At 44.6% G+C, this 18,267-nt stretch overlaps 1 protein-coding gene across 1 annotated transcript in view; it reads right to left on the bottom strand.

Annotated features, from left to right (window-relative positions):
- Cd109 (CD109 molecule) overlaps positions 1-17,722 on the bottom strand; it is a 105,815-nt gene extending 88,093 nt beyond the window's left edge. The window contains exons 1-2 of the mRNA XM_059268272.1: positions 17,244-17,722; positions 15,994-16,166 (exon numbers count right to left, since the gene is read on the bottom strand). Coding sequence (XP_059124255.1) covers positions 15,994-16,166; positions 17,244-17,326 — 256 coding nt within the window. The 5' untranslated portion in view covers positions 17,327-17,722. The remainder of the gene's footprint in view (positions 1-15,993; positions 16,167-17,243) is intronic.
- Positions 17,723-18,267: the final 545 nt, after the last annotated feature.

Here is an 18,267-nt window from a genome sequence, read left to right as displayed (position 1 = left end):
CCTGCACAGGGCAGGAGTCTGACATAATAGGACATTAGACAAAATGTGGAAAAAGTGACTGAGGACAAGGAGCACTTTGAAGGGGTACCTCAGAAATTAACCCTGACCTCTAGTGCTGTGCGATAGGAGGCATCAGTCAGGTGAGGAAGGAGAAGAAACAGGGAAGAAAATGCATAGCTGGGCAGGGCACTGGGACCCCACCAAAGCCAAGAGTTGGCTAGGCAGAGCCCAGAGCCAGGAGAGGGCAATTATGAGATGGGGCCAATTTGACTATTATCTTTTGATGGCTTTTATTATCTTATTTAACAGGAAAAAGATTAAATAAATCTATGATGGACAATATGATGTTGATACATGTATAACCTGTGGAATGGCTAATTCAAGATGCATTACCTCACAGGTGTTCATATTTGCTGCTAGAACCTTTCACTGGTGGCAGTTTTTGAGGACATAAAAATGCCAGTAGGAATCGTAGCCATGATGCACCCTGGAACTTATTCCTCTTGTCTAACTGGAATCTTTTGTTCTTTGACCAACATCTCCCCCGAAGCCCCTTGCTAGATAACCACCATTTTACTCCCCATTTCTTTAGGCTCAACATTTGAAGACCACGTGTCATGAGACAACTCTGTGTCCTCGGATTCATCCACGCTGTTGCAAATGGCAGGGTTCCTTTCTCAGAGGAGAGCAGTATTCCACTGGGAAAACACACATTATCTTCCTCTCCCGTTTATCTGTTCACTGACACTGAAGTTGTTACCACCTCTTAGCTGGATGAGTTGTGATGCAATAACACGGACATGCAGGTGTCTTTCTGACATGCCCATTTCATGCCTGTTGGGTCCAAACATAGTTTATACATGAACAATCTATGTTCATTAAGCTTTCACTTCTCATGGGATACATAAATTCTGTACTGAATTTAAATGAAACTGAAAGGCTGTATCAGCAACTATATTTGGTAAAAATCTTTTAAAGATATGTAAATACAACTTACTTCACAAAATTTTTTTTAAAGTTGTTGAAATACACTAACAGGCATTCTCTATACACACTTAGGAATGAGGTAGTCCTCCCAGGCATGAATTTGGGAACAGAACTTCACAAAAGAGTCAGTTAACCATGAATATAGCTGGAGAGAGGCTATGCAAAGAGAACATAAGAGGGCAGAACGTTAAATCTTAAAAGACAGTCACACAGAATCCATCAATTGTAGAGAGGAAAAGGGTACATGGGAAGGGATGAAGGGAAGAAAAGGAAAAAGAAAATGATATAATTATATTTTAATTATATTTAATTTGTGTGTGTGTGTGTGTGTGTGTGTGTGTGTGTGTGTGTGTGTGTGTTGTTCAGTTGGAACCTCCAGCTCTCCCCTGCATGACCCAGAAAACCCCATTCCTCTCTCTCCAAGCCCCGCCCACTCAGAGAATCTCCAAACAACAGGAAGACACCACCAAGTCCATTCTATACCCTTGGCAGCTACTGCAGCTCCCTCCCCTGAGATTACCAGCCGACTAGGGTGGTCTCAGCTTTAAGTCCTCAAGTCCTGGACTAAACCCAGCTTGTGGCAGACTCGCCATCATGCCTCCTCGCCTACAGGCTATATAAGCTCCCTGCTTTCATTTGGGCATGTGACTTCTCTGGGACTGGAGAACCCACCTGGGGGTTGCTTTGCTCAAATAAATATTTGAAACAAACAAGATTACCTAGCAGCTGGGCGGTGGTGGTGGTGCATGCCCTTAATCCCAGCACTTGGGAGGCAGAGGCAGGTGGATCTCAGTGACTTCTAGCCCAGCCTGGTCCACAGAGCAGGTCCCAGGACAGCCAGGGCTACAGAGAGAAACCCTGCCTCAATAAAACATAAATAAACAAGTAAATAGATAAATAAATAAATGAGTGAATGAATGAATGAATAAATGAATAAATAGATAAATGATAGATAGATAGATAGATAGATAGATAGATAGATAGATAGATAGATAAACCTAGCAAAGCTAAGCCTGGAGTGCTGGGTACACCACAATCCCAGTACCCCCAGGAGGGCTGAAGCAGGAGGACAGCAAGTTTGAGGCCAGCCTGAGCTCAAAAATAACTAATATGGAAACAAATCTCAAACAAGCACACGGGGATGAGAAACAGAAAAAAAACTCCAGCAAACCTCTAAAGCTATGCTATCCCACAGAGCAGGTACCAGACCTGTGACATCTGTAAAATACACCTGAGTCCTAAGACTTATAACAAAGCATAGAGTGAAACATTCAGCAATGGCTTTTATAAGGATTCTGTGTCATCACAGTATCTGCAATTACAAATAATAAGTCATCTAGCTCAAATAGAATGAATTATCAAAATTAATTTTTATCTGTTTTGTTTTACTTTTGTAATACAGGCACTGGAGAATGCTCAATTATTTACACTGTTGAACTGTATTTCTGTTCTACAGCCGTGTCCTGGAGGATGGGACTCTGAAATTTTTATTTAGAAACAATGAAGCAGCCAACAGACCTGACAGAATACAATTTTTTTCCATTTAACGAATCAAAGCAATACGTATATTTCCACAGACCTGCACTCCAACTCTCTTCAAAAGACAGAAATAAAGTGAACTATCGGCCTATGAGGTCTTTCCGCAGCTTGGGCAAAGTGTAAAGGCTGTGACACCATGGGCCTTGCCACTTCAGTTCAGTTCAGGGTAGAAGTGTCCGTTCACCCATCCAATGACTGAGGGATCTCGATGCAGAGATCCATGGCTAGGCCCCGGGTGGAGCTCTGGGAGTCCAATTAGAGAGAAAGAGGAGGGTTTATATGAGCAAGAATTGTTGAGACCAAGGTTGGATAAAGCACAGGGACAAATAGCCAAACAAATGGAAACACATGAACTATGAACCAATGGCTGAGGGGTCCCCAACTGGATCAGGCCCTCTGAATGGGTGAGACAGTTGATTGGCTTGATCTGTTTGGGAGGCATCCAGGCAGTGGGACCGGGTCCTGTGCTCATTGCATGAGTTGGCTGTTTGAAACCTGGGGCCTATACAGGGTCGCTTGGCTCGGCCTGGGAGGAGGGGACTGGACCTACCTGGACTGAGTCTACCAGGTTGATCTCAGTCCTCAGGGGAGGCTTTGCCCTGGAGGAGGTGGGAATAGGGGGTAGGCCGGGGGAAAGGTGAGAGGGGCGGGAGAGGGGAGAACAAGGGAATCCGTGGCTGATATGTAGAACTGAACTGTACTGCAAAATAAAAATAAAAAATAAAAAAAAATAAAAAAAGAAGTGTCCGTTCAAAGTAGGAGCTCCGTGGAAAGAGGTATTCTGGGTGAATGTTCCAATAAGTCTATTATTCTTATTTTACAAGTGAGATCTGGAGCCCTGGATCACCCAAGACTCTCAACTGGCAGCCTGACTCTTGGGTCCCAGCATTAGACCAACCCAGATCTGGATGGTCTCAGGATGGTTAGCAGTTTACCTCTCTTGTATTGCTGAGTATTGTCAGAGTTTCGTTTGGTTGGTCTGTTCGCAAATGTCCCCAATTCCTTAATCATAAAGGTTTAAAATCTCAGTCATCTGGAATCCCTAGCTTTCCTCAGCCTCTGTGCAGATCCTGGTACCTATACAAGCCATCCCCAGGAGGGGGCAACCCGAGCAAGTCAGGTCTCTAGCTAACAGGACTACAAAAGAAGGGTGTGGTGTCATACTCCTTTAATCCCAGCAGAGGCTGGTGGATCTCCATGAGTTCAAGGCCAGCCTGGTCTACAGAGAAAGTTCCAGGACAGCCAGGGCTGTTACATGGAGAAACCCTGTTTGGAAAAACCAGGAAGAAGAAGAAAAAAAAAAAAAAAAAAAAAAAAAAAAGCCAGGCCTGGTGGTTCATGGCTTTAATCCCAGCATTTGGGAGGCAGAGGCAGGTGGATCTCTGAGAGTTCGAGGCCAGCCTGGTCTATATAGTAAGTTCCTGGACAACACAGAGGAAACCCTGGGGGGGGGGGGGACACAGGCCCACAAAGCCCTAGATTCAGAGGGCTGGGACACACCCTACAGCTTAGATGAAAGAATCTTGCTCCTGCAGTGGATGTGGGTTGCTAGAACCCAGCAGCCACCACAGAATCCTGCGGCAGAATCAAGAACAAAAAGCTGAACTGCAGGGAACTGCTCCCCCACAGCCCATTCCTGAGAGGGACTCGGTTTTCGTCGCCTCAGGAGAAATTTTTAGGGTCGTCTATTTTGTCAGCCCAGGGAATGTCAGAAACCATGTGCTTCCTCTCTCCTCTGGTCTGACACGCAGGCCACCTCCCACAGCCACCAGATTTACAAAGACTGAGGAGGGGTGGGGATGTGGGCATGGATTTCTACCCAAGCGACATCAGACAAGGGAAAGAGGAAAGCCGCTGGGAATCTGCCATAACTGGTTAACTGGAGGGCAAGCACGCCGGCAATTCCTAACAGGCTCGCTAGAAATCTCATTCCACAGTAGCACTCATTTGGTTGTTTTGTTTTGTTTGGGGTGTAGCTTTTAGTCAACTCAGACCTTTGAAGGTTTTCTCTCATGAGAGCAAAACTGGAGAAGCTGCCTGCCTGGGTCCCACTACAGACCTATGACCACATCAGTCCCAGAACCAGGAAAGATACAGAGCCAGCCTTGAGAGTCCAGAGGCAGAGAGGTCTCAGCCCAGACTCTAGCTCCTGCTGGATATAGGGAGCATCTCAGACACTGTGTAGACAGACACACTAGAGGCCTACCACTCATCCCATGAGTCCTTATTGAAAGGTCAACTATAAATGCTTAATGTTATTTATTGCTATTGCTGTTGTTTTCTCTTTAAAAGTACATCTTGGAATTTCTTAGGCACTTACTAAGTCCTAGCACCAGACTTATTTGAAAGTTAAAAGATTTTACAATAACTTGGGTCACCAAATGATAAAAGTAGGGGTGGGGATGGGGAAGCAGGATAGTTAGGAAATAATAGCCCCTTTCTCTGTGGTTGCTAGTTAACAGTTGAGACAGTATTTGCAACCCTTTGGGAACATTTTTATTTCTCCTTTGGTCAGGTTCCACTCAGAAAAGGGCAATGGCTATTGAAAGGCAAGCCACACTCTCTCGACCACTGAGGATGCACTCCGTGATGTAAGGTTCTTACAGTTCCTTGTTCTGGACAACTGGAACCTCAGATCACTTTCACATATGACCAGAGAGAGGCCATCTCAGAGCCTTCCAGACTGCTGCCTCTGCCCCTCAGCAGCCAGCACCTCAAAAGAAGCCTTGTTTGCTGACTTCACACTTGGCACAGCCAAAAAACTGGCCATTTGATTTACAAATAGAGTCAAGGCTATTTTTAAGTTGTGTAATAAGCATACACAAGAACGAACCTTTTCCTTAGCTCTTGAAACGTACTCTGTAATACATCTGCTGCCTGACAACTGTCCCCACCAAGCAGCTCCGGAGAATCACCGACCGGAAAGAATAGTGTACATTTGGAAATAAACTAGGTCCAGAAATACTTTCTATGAAAAAAAAAAAAAAGGATTTTTCCACCATGTATCTGCCCAACTTAATATTTGAGGCAGGCATAATATCTTTGGCAGTTCTTTGCTATGCAGTCATGTGCAAAAATAAACTTATGGTTTTCCCCACTGTTAATATGTTTTACCTCTTTACCAGTTTATTAAATATTCTCTATTTATGCAGAAATTATTTCATCTCCAGATGAACTACAAAAGGAGGACAATTTTCCACCACAAATATGTGGAAAATAGAACTTTAAAAATACAGTGTTTCTTTTTAACAGTTTAATGTCATTTTGGCAAAAAAAAAATACTAATTAATTGAGTCAATACAGAAAATATAAATATTTCACAATCTCTTTTAAACCTTCCCTTGGACTCTTTCATATTCTTCTTGTTTTTTTGTTTTTTCCTACCCCCCTTTGCTTATAAATATTTTGATATGACATTCATACATAATGTTTCATCCCATGTATGTGGCTCAGTGAAATAAAGTCCAGCAGAAACTCACTAAAAGTAAGAAAAATTTAAACTAAGTTTCAGTGCAAATGGAAAAGCAATTCTTGGCTTTGAAACGTACAGAGATTGTTATAGGGAGCCTTCATCCAGTGACTGATGGAGGCAGATTCAGAGACCCGTAGCCAAACACTGGGCCCAGATCCAGAGTCCTGCTGAAGAGAGGGAGGAGGGAGTGTAGGAGCCAGGTGGGTCAGGGACATCGGAAGAAAACCCACAGAAACGGCTTGCCTGGCTCATGGGAACTCAGAGTCTGAACCAACAACCAGGGAGCCTGCACGGGGCTGACCTAGGCCCTCTGCATATATGTGACAGTTAAGTAGCTTGGTCTATTTGTGGGACTCCCAGCAACGGGAGCAGGCCTGTCTCCGGCACTTTGCCTGGCTCTGGGGAACCCATTCCTCATGCTGGACTGCCTTGCCCTGCCTGAATGCAGGGGAAGGTGCTTGGTCTTATGCCATGGTTTGCTGAAGCCCGTGGGAGGCCTGCCCCTTTCTGAGCAAATACCAGGAGGGGTGGAGTGGGGAGGGGAGAAGTGTGTGGGGAAGGGAGAGGAGGCTGCAGTCAGAATGTAAAATAAATGAATTAATTAAACTTTAAAAAAGAAAAAGAAAAAACAAATAAAATAAGGAGTTCAGCTCGAACATGGCTTTAGAACGCCCAATCTGACCCACTGTGCCTCCCAATAGGACAGTACAGACCCAGGTATTATTTCCAAAACACTCAGTACAACATAATCTCATAGAGTTTGTCACACAGTAAATATTTTAAATACTGAATATAATGAATGCCTTCTTTATAGTCCTTAAGATATTTAACACATTTCAACAGAGTCATGCTAAACTGTCCTGTAGCTATTTTTTCATAAACATAAATCCCTAACTGTGCCTGCTACAAGGAAGCTACGAGGTATTCTTAGAAAACATTCCTCTCCACTTAGGCCAACTTCTTCACCACTCAGTCTGGTTTTTAGACTTCAGTTCGTGAATCACTTCCTCAGAACCAAAAGTCCCACAGACCTGCCCACGTGTTACCCACTGCTATTGCCCCGATAGACCCTGGAGCTCCTTCAGCCAGGGCCTGGCAGGCAAACTGAGGCCATACCTAAGACAGGCACCATGTGCTTTCCTCCTGTGTGGAACCCGGATGCTACATGCATGACATGAAGGAACGGGGACGATTGAGAGAAAGGAGACAACCAGGAGGGACAGGGACAAGAGAGGGGGCAGTGAGCATGACAGATGTGTGTGAAAATGGCATCATGAAATACACCAGTTTGCACAAGCAATACACACTGGTTGTCTAAAGAAAGTCAATCCCGAGAACTTTCCTATGAAAAGTAAAGAGCAGAAGAGAGAGCCAGACTGGGACCCAGCACAGTCCTCCACCTCAAGCCCTGTCACTGTACCTTTGCGTGATCGTTATCTTGACCCAGACTAAAATATGGTGAGTCAGAATGCCACCTCATACACTAGCAATCATGGGGGAACAAGCTTACATCCCATCCCCTTGCACCTCTTGGGAGGCATACGTCCATCACAAACAACCCTTTTTTTTTTTTTTTTCTCATTTTTGAGACAAGGTTTCTCTGCATAGTCCTGGGTGTCCTCTCAATCTGTAGCCCAGGCTGGCCTCAAACTTATAGAGATTTGCCTGCCTCTGCCTCCCGAGTGCTGGGATTAAAGGAGTGTGCCAACACTGCCTGGCCAGTCCTTTCCTTTTTATCCTAACACACACGCACACGCACACGCACACGCACACGCGCGCGCGTGCGACCCAACCCTTTTGTTCCAATCCAGCAGTGGCCCAGTCTAGGGCACCACCAGGGAAGAGCTCAACACCTGTTTTTCTTTTTGACATTCCTCTCCTTTGCCCCACCCAGAAGAAGACAGACAGATCTACACAGTTAAAAGGAAGGTTATAACTATGCCCAAGTCTTCCTCAAATTCCACTTTAATTTTACCCCTTCATTCAGAAAATATCTCTTCCCTGACCCATACTCTGCAGTTTTCTCTTTCATCAAATAAAAAAGTGGTACTGGGGTGGGAACAGACACCTGTATATCTCAACGCTCAGAAAAGAGAGGCAGGAGGATCACAAGTTTGAGGCCAGCCTGGGCTACCTGGTGAGAGTGTGTCAAAAAGAACAAAAATAAGCTGCCTGCCTGGAACTTTCTTCGCTCTCCCCCCTGGCTTTCGGAGGTGTTGCGCCATCTTCCAGCCACCCGACTCCTGCCTGTCGATGCCTTCCGGTGACCTGCCTCCTCGCCCAAGCTTGTCATCATCAGCGTTCTTCTTACAAGAACAGCTCAGGTAGTCTTGGTATCTTAAATACTAGCATTCTCTATGAAAACAAGGCCTAAGATTCCTTCCCCGCCTACAGTTTCAAGACCACCTGTCGGATGCCTCCACCTGGCTGCCTCCCCAGATTCACAGAGAAAAACTGAAGCATGTTTTCAGAAAACAAATGCAGAAACCACTCTCCGCCTCTCGAGACCTCCACTCCAACCGCCGCCCTGGAAGTCAGCTCCTTCCTCCAGCACACCCTTCCCTTCTCTAAAGTGTAAAATAATGGTTCCCACCAAACACCAGATATGTCATAGCCAAGGAGGGGGTTTATGAATGAGCATCTGTAGCCCTCTAAAAGTAGAAGGTAACAACAGTATTGTGCAGAGTCAAAGAGAAAAAATGTTGCTTGCAAACTGTGTTGAATTTCATCTGCACATATGGGAAGGAAATACACCTCCCCTTCTGGGTACACCCAGTGTGTGAGACTAGAACTGGTCCAATCCTCCAAGCCACAAATTTAATTAATGTAAGAGATACATTAAAATTATACATATTCGTGGAATACAATGTGAAGTTTCAATGCATGTATAGATTGTATAAATTTTAAATCATAGATCAAACATTTGTCAGTTCTTTATGGTTTAAACTTTCAAGATCATCTTGTAGATTTTTTTTTTTAAAGAGGAGAAGGGGATTTCAAAACAGGTTTCTCTGTGTAGTTCTGGCTGTTCTGGAACTTACTCTGTAGACCAGGCTGGCCTCAAACTCAGAGATCTGCCTGTCGATTAAAGGCATAAGCCACCACCACCCAGCTTTTTTTTTACATTTTTAAGTTATGTGTGTGTGTGTGTGTGTGTGTGTGTGTGTGTATGTGTGTGTGTGTGTGTGTGCCATAGACCGTGTATGGAGATCAAAGGACAACTTTGTAGAGACAGCTTGTTCTTTCTCATGTGTGGGTGGGTCCTGGGGACTACACTAAGGATTTCAGGCTTGGTGGCAAATGTCTTTATCTGCTCAACCACGTAACTGGCACCTTTTGTAGCTTTCTGATATGCAATCCATTACACTACATTTAGTCACTCTACTGAGAAACAGCTCCTCAGGACTTCTTCCTCCCAGGTACCTATACTATAGTACCCACTGACCAACCTCTCTGCACTCTTTTGGGGAGGGTAGAGTTTGGGTTCTTCGTTTAGTTTTGTTTGTTTTGCTTTTTGAGGTTTCTGAGACAGGGTTTCTCTATGTAGCCCTGGCTGTCCTTGAACTCACTCTATAGACCAGACTGGCCTCAAACACAGAGATCTGCCTGTCTCTGCCTCTCAAGTGCTGGTATTAAAGGCATGGGCCACCATTGCCTGGTGAGTTTGGTTTCTTGAAATAAAGTCTCACTCTGTAACCCAGGCTGGGCTCAAATGCATGGTAATCCTCCTGCCTCAGCATCCCAAGTTCTGGGTGTGAGCCACTACACTCACTCAGCTTTGCACTTTTAATTTCAAGTATTACTCTTCCAGACCTTCCACTATTATCCTTCCTCTTATTCCTCACCCCTCATTCATCCACGGAATATTAAATTGATGAAAAGGAACATCTCTGAAAACATGACAAGTTTTAGCATAACAAAGCCGACTTAACAGCATATGAAGGCTCGACAGTAACCCATCCCAAATTCTTACAGGATCTGCTTTCTATTTCCACCACAGCCCTCCGGTGAGTCATGAGGACAGTGACTCAGTGTTAGATGAGCAACGCATGTTTAACTTGCAGTTAAAAGAATTCGTGTGTTTACTTTCAACTTCAGTCACTGATTCACAATTAAACCCCCAAACATGTTGTTTTAGTACTGAAAATTAACACCAATGCTTAAGGTTGGGGGATACTTGAAAAGCAAGCATCGAAATTTATCAGGAGGGGCCTTCTCTCAGAGTGAGTGAGTCATCAAGCTTGCCAAGGCTTGCCTCTCACTCCCAAGGCTTCCCAAACTTGGTCAACTACAATTTGGGAGACACTAGCAGGTTGGTGTTCTCATTGAATGTTGTTGAGAATCATCTGAGATGATGGTAGAGGAGACATAGGTACCTGGACCTCAGCCATGTCTAAAGGGTGGCAGTGAATCTACACTTTATAAGTGCAATTCACACCTTGGGAAACACGGCGATGGAATTTAGATCTCCGGTGTGCCCTGACCAATTAATTCTCCCGCTGCTTCTCAGCAGTCCATCAGGAGCGACTCCACCCTGAGCTAAAACAGGACACTGCACGGTACTCAGGGGTTTGTAAGCTTCACTCGCCTTTTTCTTTCCTTCCATATAAGAAGAATTGACATTTATAAACATATCCTAGATCTTAGATACAGCTTCCGAAGATGGTAGGAGAATTTTCTAGAAGACAGTGGAAAAAACACTGGGCTGAAGATTTGGAGAAGTAGGATTCATTCCCAGCTTTGCCAGCAACAAGCACTTAGACTTTGGGCAGGGCCTCAGACACCAGGCCTCTCCTCAGCCACCAATTAGGTAATTGAGTTGACTTAACTCTGATGTCCCCTCCCAGGTCCAAAACTCCCCAGTGGTCATAACTAAGTTCAGAGAGAAGGTGACACTTCATCTTTCAATTCTTTTGTGATTGTTGTTGTCCCTATTTTTTTTTTGTTCTGGAACAGAGTCTCTATACGTAGCCCAGGCTGGCCTCAAATTCCATCTTTCTGCTTCAGCCTTTTAAGTGCTGGGATTACAGGCGTGTATCACCGGGCCTAATTCAGCTTACAGTTCCTTAGATCCACATTAGGTCTAGATGTGAGTCTAGTCTACTGCAAGCAAATCCAAAGATGGTTTAGAGGAAGATAGATAAATATACCTCTGTCTGCAACTGAGACAGAGCCGACCTCAGGTTGTTTAAGTCAGAGAAACTCAATGTTCTCTCTTAGTTTCAGTCTCCAAATTAGCATCAGAGTGCCTGCTTCATTGGGTAGGTAGAAATGAAATGCTTTGTGCTGGGCATTGTAAACAAACAGTACTGATGTGCTATATGCCTTCCCGTTCGCATGATGTAAATGCTTTTTATAGAGTCCCAAGTTCAGGGTCATCTCCATAGGAGATTAATAATCACCTTGGACATGAATTATTAATACTCTCCTCTAATAACAGTAGCTATTTTCTTGAACTGTAGCTACTATGTCCTGCTAAGTGCTTTACATCTTTCTTCATTCAGTCCTCGCAATAAGCACATAGTCATGCTAAGTCAGAAATCATTGTTATCAGATAATGAAATTAAACCCTGCTGCAGTCCTCCAGCCCCACAGTCAAAAGACCATTAGAGGGAACGGCCAGCACTGGCAACACATGATCTGGCTCCAAAGCCAAGCATGTCTAGGTCCTCCGGCCCCAGTGTCTACCCCTACTAATATCTATCCCACACAACGGCAAAGACGCACAAATGAAGAACCTACACCCTTTAGAAGTCATTCTCATGTAACTACAGGTTTAGACTGAGTTCTCCTTCCAAAGCTGCCTGTAAAAACCTGCCCTGGGATCCGCCTACACACTACACTAATTAACGTACTTTCGTAAAAACCATGGGACAGATCCTGATCTACGCAGATGAAAGGTACATTTGACAGTATTGTCCCCACCAAATGACCATCCTAACTAGGCTGCATGATTTTTCTTTCATTTTCCAGCTAATACCTTGTATGGGAGGGCAACTGTAGTATTTCAAATTCTGTTTTAACTACTTTACACACTTGCCCACAGAGTCCAGAAGAGGGTGTAGGATACCCTGGAACTAGAATTACAGATGCCCAATGTGGGTGGTGCTAGGAAACAGAACTCATGTCCTCTGCAAAAAGCAGCAAGCGCTCATAACTGCTGAGCCACCTCTCCAGCCCCAGAGTTTTCCTTATTAAAAAATAAACTAAACAGATTCTTTTAATTCGCCAAGAGTTTAGCACAAAATCGAAAAGCAAGTTATCAGAGGACACAGATATGGAGCCCATTTCATCTCGTTCTCTCAAAGGGAAGGCAAAGAACCAAGCAACACAAAAAATAAGCAGCATAGGGGTGGTGGCACACAACTTAATCCCAGCACTCAGTAAACAGATGCAGGAGGAGCTCTGTGAGCTCAAGGCCAGCCTGGTCTACATATTGAGCCCCAGGCCAGCCAAGGATGTATAGTGAGAGCCTGTCTCAAAGAGACCAAATAAATAAACAGTGCCTCCAGATGGGCAGGGACTCACCAGAGATGCCCAGGTAGAGCTCCCAAACTGGAGCTCCATGTTTCAGACGGCATTTCCGGTTCAGGCTTTTTTCTTAAACCAGATTTACACGGAACCAGTGGCAATGAATTCTTCGACTGAGGGAAAGGTTACTGTTGGCTATTGAAGTAAATTTTGTTTGAAAAAAATAGTGGGAGCTTCTAAACAAACTGTTCGGGTTGGAGAAGGGAAAGAGAGATGAAGGCTGATTTCAAGGACATTCCAAGAGTAGTAACTCACACTTGGAAAGCTGAAGCAGGAGGATCAGAAGTTCAGTGTGAACCTCAGCTACATAAGGAGTTTAAGGCCAGCCTGGGATAGATGTGACCTGTCTTGAAACACACATATAAAAATGATTTAATAATTAAAATAAAACCCACCAAAATCATTAAAATTAAGCCCATTGTGCAATCTGAATCTGTTAATAATAGTAATGATAGTATTTCTGATGCAAATTAAGCTAGAAATACATGCTTGTGCTGTGGCACACAGCCCTGGCCCAGGGATTTTTTTCTAATCTCTCAAAGGCATCTCTCTCCTAAGCTCTGCTAGATGATAACTCTCTATTAAAAACCTTTATGTGAGGAAACTGATGAACTAATCAGACTGAAAATGAACCTGTTTGAATGTATGTGACGGGAAAAAATAAAACACAAATTCTATAAAGACTCAGGCCCTGCAGACTTAGAAGCCCTCGTTCATCTGCCTGCTGTCATGACTGCAGAAGGCAGATAAAGCAAAGGATGTGAGGAAAGGGAGGCAGGAACGTCTTCATCCTTAAGCCCTAACCTTACAGGAAGCATCTGCTCCAGAGAACAATTGACAGCCTCCCACTGTAGAGTAAGATCCTCCTTTCAAAGAGGGAGAGTCCCTCTAGCAATGTGAGTGTCAATGGCCTGAAAAGTCAACAAAAGTAAGAGACACGGGGTAGGCAAAGCAGCATTTTCCCACTTCCCTTTTCAAAGGTCCATTCTGGTCCAGGGTCTTCTATTCTAACCTTGAACAGAGGAGGGATGCTCCTCAAAAAAAAAAAAAAAAAAAAAAAAAAAAAAAATTGAATAACGACATTCAAACCAAGCCATAATATGAATCCCTAATGTAGTTTCTATTTGTTATAGAGGAGAAAGTGATAAAGTGTGGGAAAGAGCAGAATTCTAAAATAAGAGGGGGCCTGGAGAGAGAGATAGCTTAGCAGTTAAGAGAACTGGCTACGGGCCTGGAGAGATGGCTCAGAGGTTAAGAGCACTGGCTGTTCTTCCAGAGGACCTGAGTTCAATTCCCAGCAGCCGCATGATGGTTCACAACCATCTGTAATGAAATCTGGTGCCCTCTTCCGGCCTGCAGGGATGCAGGCAGAACGCTGTTTGCATAATAAATAAATAAATAAATAAAATTTTTAAAAAAGAGAACTGACTGCTCTTCCAGAGGACCTGGGTTCAATTCCCAGCACCCACATAGTGGCTCACACCTGTCTATAACATCAGTTCCAGATCTGATGCCATCTTCTGGCCACCTCAGGTACTGCATGTACATGATGCCCATACAAACATGGAGGCAAACACTCATACACACAAAATAAAACACAGCTAAATTTAAAACATGAAACAAGAGTGTGTAAATGTCCAAGCAAAGCCCAAATATTTGTCAAACTCATTCACGTTCTTCTGGTCCACTACATTCCAGGGAAACTGCCGTCAAAAATCATACAATCCTGATGAATAAATAATGAAGATGAAGCTGCTTAAGAACTATCTCCTTTGACTTGACACATTTTCCAGTGTGTCTTTAGCTACTACCTCAACCAAGGTTTGCTCATTTCCAGAAATGATAAGTCTAATGGTAGAAATTAAGGTCTGCCCCCATGTATGAAGGGATGTGCTTCCTAGATCTGCTTCTTTAGGGCTATTACTACTAATGCTAGTAGCTATTATGTGTAGGACTACATACTAAAAGATTTTAACTTGGTAACAACAGCACAAGACGGCCAGGTGCATTACCGATGTTTCACTGATGAGGAACCCTGAAGCTCAGAACAGTTAAGTGGCCTGTTTAGAATCACAGTAGCTCGTAGGAGCAAGATCCCGGTCTATGACAGATCCTTTCTCAAAAACAAGGCACACATGTGAATGCACACACATACACAAAACACCCTAGCCCCAGCACATATAACCCTCTTCTGAATTTAACCCCAGCTTGAATTTCCTGTAGCCAGCCAACTTCCTATAGAGAAAGAGTCACAGGTATGCAGAAACTTTCATCCCATTTGATGATGTCTTCCAATTTCTATACTGGTAATGGATACTTTTTTTTTTTCTTTTTTTTCTTTTTTTTTTTTTTTTTTTTTTTTTTGGTTTTTTTTGAGACAGGGTTTCTCTGTGTAACAGCCCTGGCTGTCCTGGAACTCCCTTTGTAAACCAGGCTGGCCTCGAACTCACAGTGATCCACCTGCCTCTGCCTCCCAACTGCTGGGATTAAAGGCATGTGCCACCATTGCCCGGCAAGGATACAGTTTTATATAAAGAACTACTGTGGAATCCCATCCACCCTGCATTATGTACTCCTACATGATTTCAAAGTAAATAACTCAACAACAGAGAAACTTACACTTCAGTTTCCGGTATACACACACTTTTAGTTAACATTTGGGTGCCATTTAATTGGAACTCACTGGGCAAATAGTGCTCTTGTAGCCAGGAAAAAAAAACATAATAAATATCCATTTTAATGAAAAAAGATGTTTTATATATTAATTAATAACCCCTAGATTTAATTTTCCCTTAATACTGAAGGGAAAAAAAAAAGATACTCCTGGGCCCAATATAATCCTGAACCAGATTAGAATTCAAACTCGAAACAAAAGATGTTGGTTTTTTTATAAATAGTTGATACTTTTTCACACGGCTCCCTTCCACTTCCCACATACTCACATCATTTTTAAGTCACTGGGGGTTTTTTTGCTCAATAACACTGGGTCTACTATTCCACACAACCAAATCGCTCTTCTCTTCCTTCCCACCGGCTTATTTAGTAAAATCCACCACACCCAATAAGCTTGGCATGATGTGAGACAAGCATTTAGCTCTGCCCATGGCTCTTGGGGCAAACTCTCGCCTGCTCTTCCGGCCTCCTTGTTGTCTGTCCACGAGCAGGGGTGGCAAGCACCATTTCCGGGCCTGGCCCCCAAACACCTCCCCCGTAGAAAACTCCGGGTGTTCTTCCCTTGCAGTCTCAGGAGATGCGCTGTGATGAAGCCACGTGTGGAAGGAACCTGGCTGGGTCTTTGTCCACTTGGTAGAACACTCAGGGACAATTTCAGACTTCCCAGGTCTGAGAATCAGACGGGCATTCTGGAAACAGCTGAAAACGTGTGTTCCTCTGCTGGGCTACCAGACCCATGGCTCTATCACCACACTCCAGCTATGCCTGTAAGACTGCCCAGTTTATCTTACCTCGTTCAAAGACTCCCTCTGCTTCTAGGACGGGGACCGTTCTGTTGGAAACCTTCTTTAACACCTGAGCCTTTACAGTGACTTGTGGGGGGCTATGTTCCAGAAGGTCCACGCCAACTGTCACATTGGCTCCGGGCCTGATGATTCCTGGGGCTGTCACCAGAAAGCGGGACCTGAAGAGTTACCAGCAAAAGAAAATCAGAGGTGGTTTTTTTTTTTTTAATTATTAATTAAATGTATTCGTTTTTTTTACTTCCCGACCACAGTCTCCCCTCCCTCCTCTCCTCCTGCACACCTCCACTGTGCGCACTCTCTGGAAGAGTGAGGTCTCCACACTACTCCACTTACAGTAATTACAATTAAAATGGCGCCACTGATGTTTCGTTTGGTAATGCCATGAAAAATGCTACAGAAAATGTAATTCCTCAACCGGTTCAAATGCACAGGAGCCAAAGGGGGGAAACAAAACATGCAGAAGTCACTGCAGAATGCAAGTCTCCAAGTCTCTTCAGAGATGACCTCATCTCCACGTTATTAGGAAACACACACACACACACACACACACACACACCTAGAATTGGGATTTTTCCTGCTCAAATCTTCGTGTTTGCCTATCCACCCAAGAGAGATGGGGGGAATGATTGAAATCACCATCTGAAAATAAATGCTAGCAATGAAATCTCCAGGTTAGTAAGCATCTAAGTCCCCCAAAGAGGCCGGGTGTGGTGGTGCACACCTAATCTTCTAACACCCTGACACTCAAGAAGCTACTGAGGCAGGACGGCTGCCCAGGCTCCCTATAGGGGCCAGCCTGAGTTATAAATGATCACCCCCGGAATAAAAATAATAATAATAATAATAATAATAATAATAATAATAATTTTCTTTCCTGATGATTAAAAAAAAAAAGCTTCAGAAATGGAGTACTTTATACTATCTAATTGCTTGTTAATCTTCCTACAATCTCTGATATGGCACTCTCCAGTCCCCTCAGTCACACCGACAGTGTCACAGTAGAAACATCCTGTTTAGAAAAGTCTCTGAGGGAAAAAAAAAAAAAAAAAAGAGGCACATTACTTAGAAGCAACAAGTTGAGAGGCAAAAGGCAAAGCAACGTGGACTAGAGCCAGGACGACGTTCTTTGGCAAGTTGTCGCAGCAGAAGGGCACCGCAGAAGCCCCCTGGTGGGTCCCGCAGGCCGCGCGCGCGTCCCCGCGTTCCCTGCACCCTACCCCGGCCCGCGCTCCTACCCCGGGGCGGCCAGCGCGGCGGCGGCGGCGGCGGCGCACATGCAGAGAAGGTGGGCTGCGCTCAGGAGGCTCCGGCTGCGCATCTCGGCGTCTGCCCGCGGGGTCTGCAGCCCACCGAGTGTGCGCCCTGCGGGGTGTGGCTGGCCACCTCCTGCCTGCCTTTCACCCCCCCCCCACTCCGCGCCAGGGTTTAGCAATCTGAAATGGGCGCGCCTAAAAGCAGAGAGATCTAAATTGAGACTTGATGGCTCCACCCATCCCGCTGCATCACAATGGCGCTTCTGGCTTCTCCTGGGCTAACGTCGGTTGTCCGGTGGCTGAGAAAAGCGGTCTCTGCACGCGGTGGCCACAACCTGGCCCCACCTTCCCTGCTCCGGGGAGAGAACAGAGGGCGCCCACTTCCTCGGCCACGGGGAACCAGGGGACTTGTTTACTCTAGCGCTCTACCAGCGATGCCCGGAGTGAATAAACAGGCCCATCCTTGTGAGCAGCAATTCATAGCAGCTATGAGAAGTGGAAAAAAATCAATCATTGTCCTTCAGACGATGAGTCAGAAGTTTACGGAAATGGCAAGCGCGCGCGTGCCTGGACACACACACACACACACACACACACACACACACACCAGTGGGTATATATTGGTAGTTATTTAACGTGTATATATATAAGAACAGAAAATAACTTTTTTCTTAAGATAAAAATTGAGGTATACTTTCCTCTCTAAGAAAATGTTATGATTTCTCTGATTTAAAAGAGGGCGGCACCTAGCCATGAGTGAAACCCCAGCACCTAATTTTTATTTGGAAAAAAAAGACATAGTGGGGGAAAAAACATTCTGGCCCAAGCAAAAAGTTAGGTAATGCCACTTGAAACTCAGAAGCAGCTGCCTGGGAAGATGCTTGTATCCTTGAAGCTATTGCTGAACACGTTTTCTGCGGAAAGTCCTCACTAAAATCCCGAGTTTTTAACAGTTTGTCAGAACACAAGGTCGGGAGAGAAAGGCTCCGCTGAGAAGCAAGGTGTC

Source organism: Peromyscus eremicus, chromosome 7, assembly GCF_949786415.1.
Source record: "Peromyscus eremicus chromosome 7, PerEre_H2_v1, whole genome shotgun sequence".
Taxonomy (NCBI): Eukaryota; Metazoa; Chordata; class Mammalia; order Rodentia; family Cricetidae; genus Peromyscus; species Peromyscus eremicus.
The sequence above is the reverse complement of the archived record's forward strand: the minus strand, read 5'-3'. Positions and strand labels throughout refer to the sequence as shown.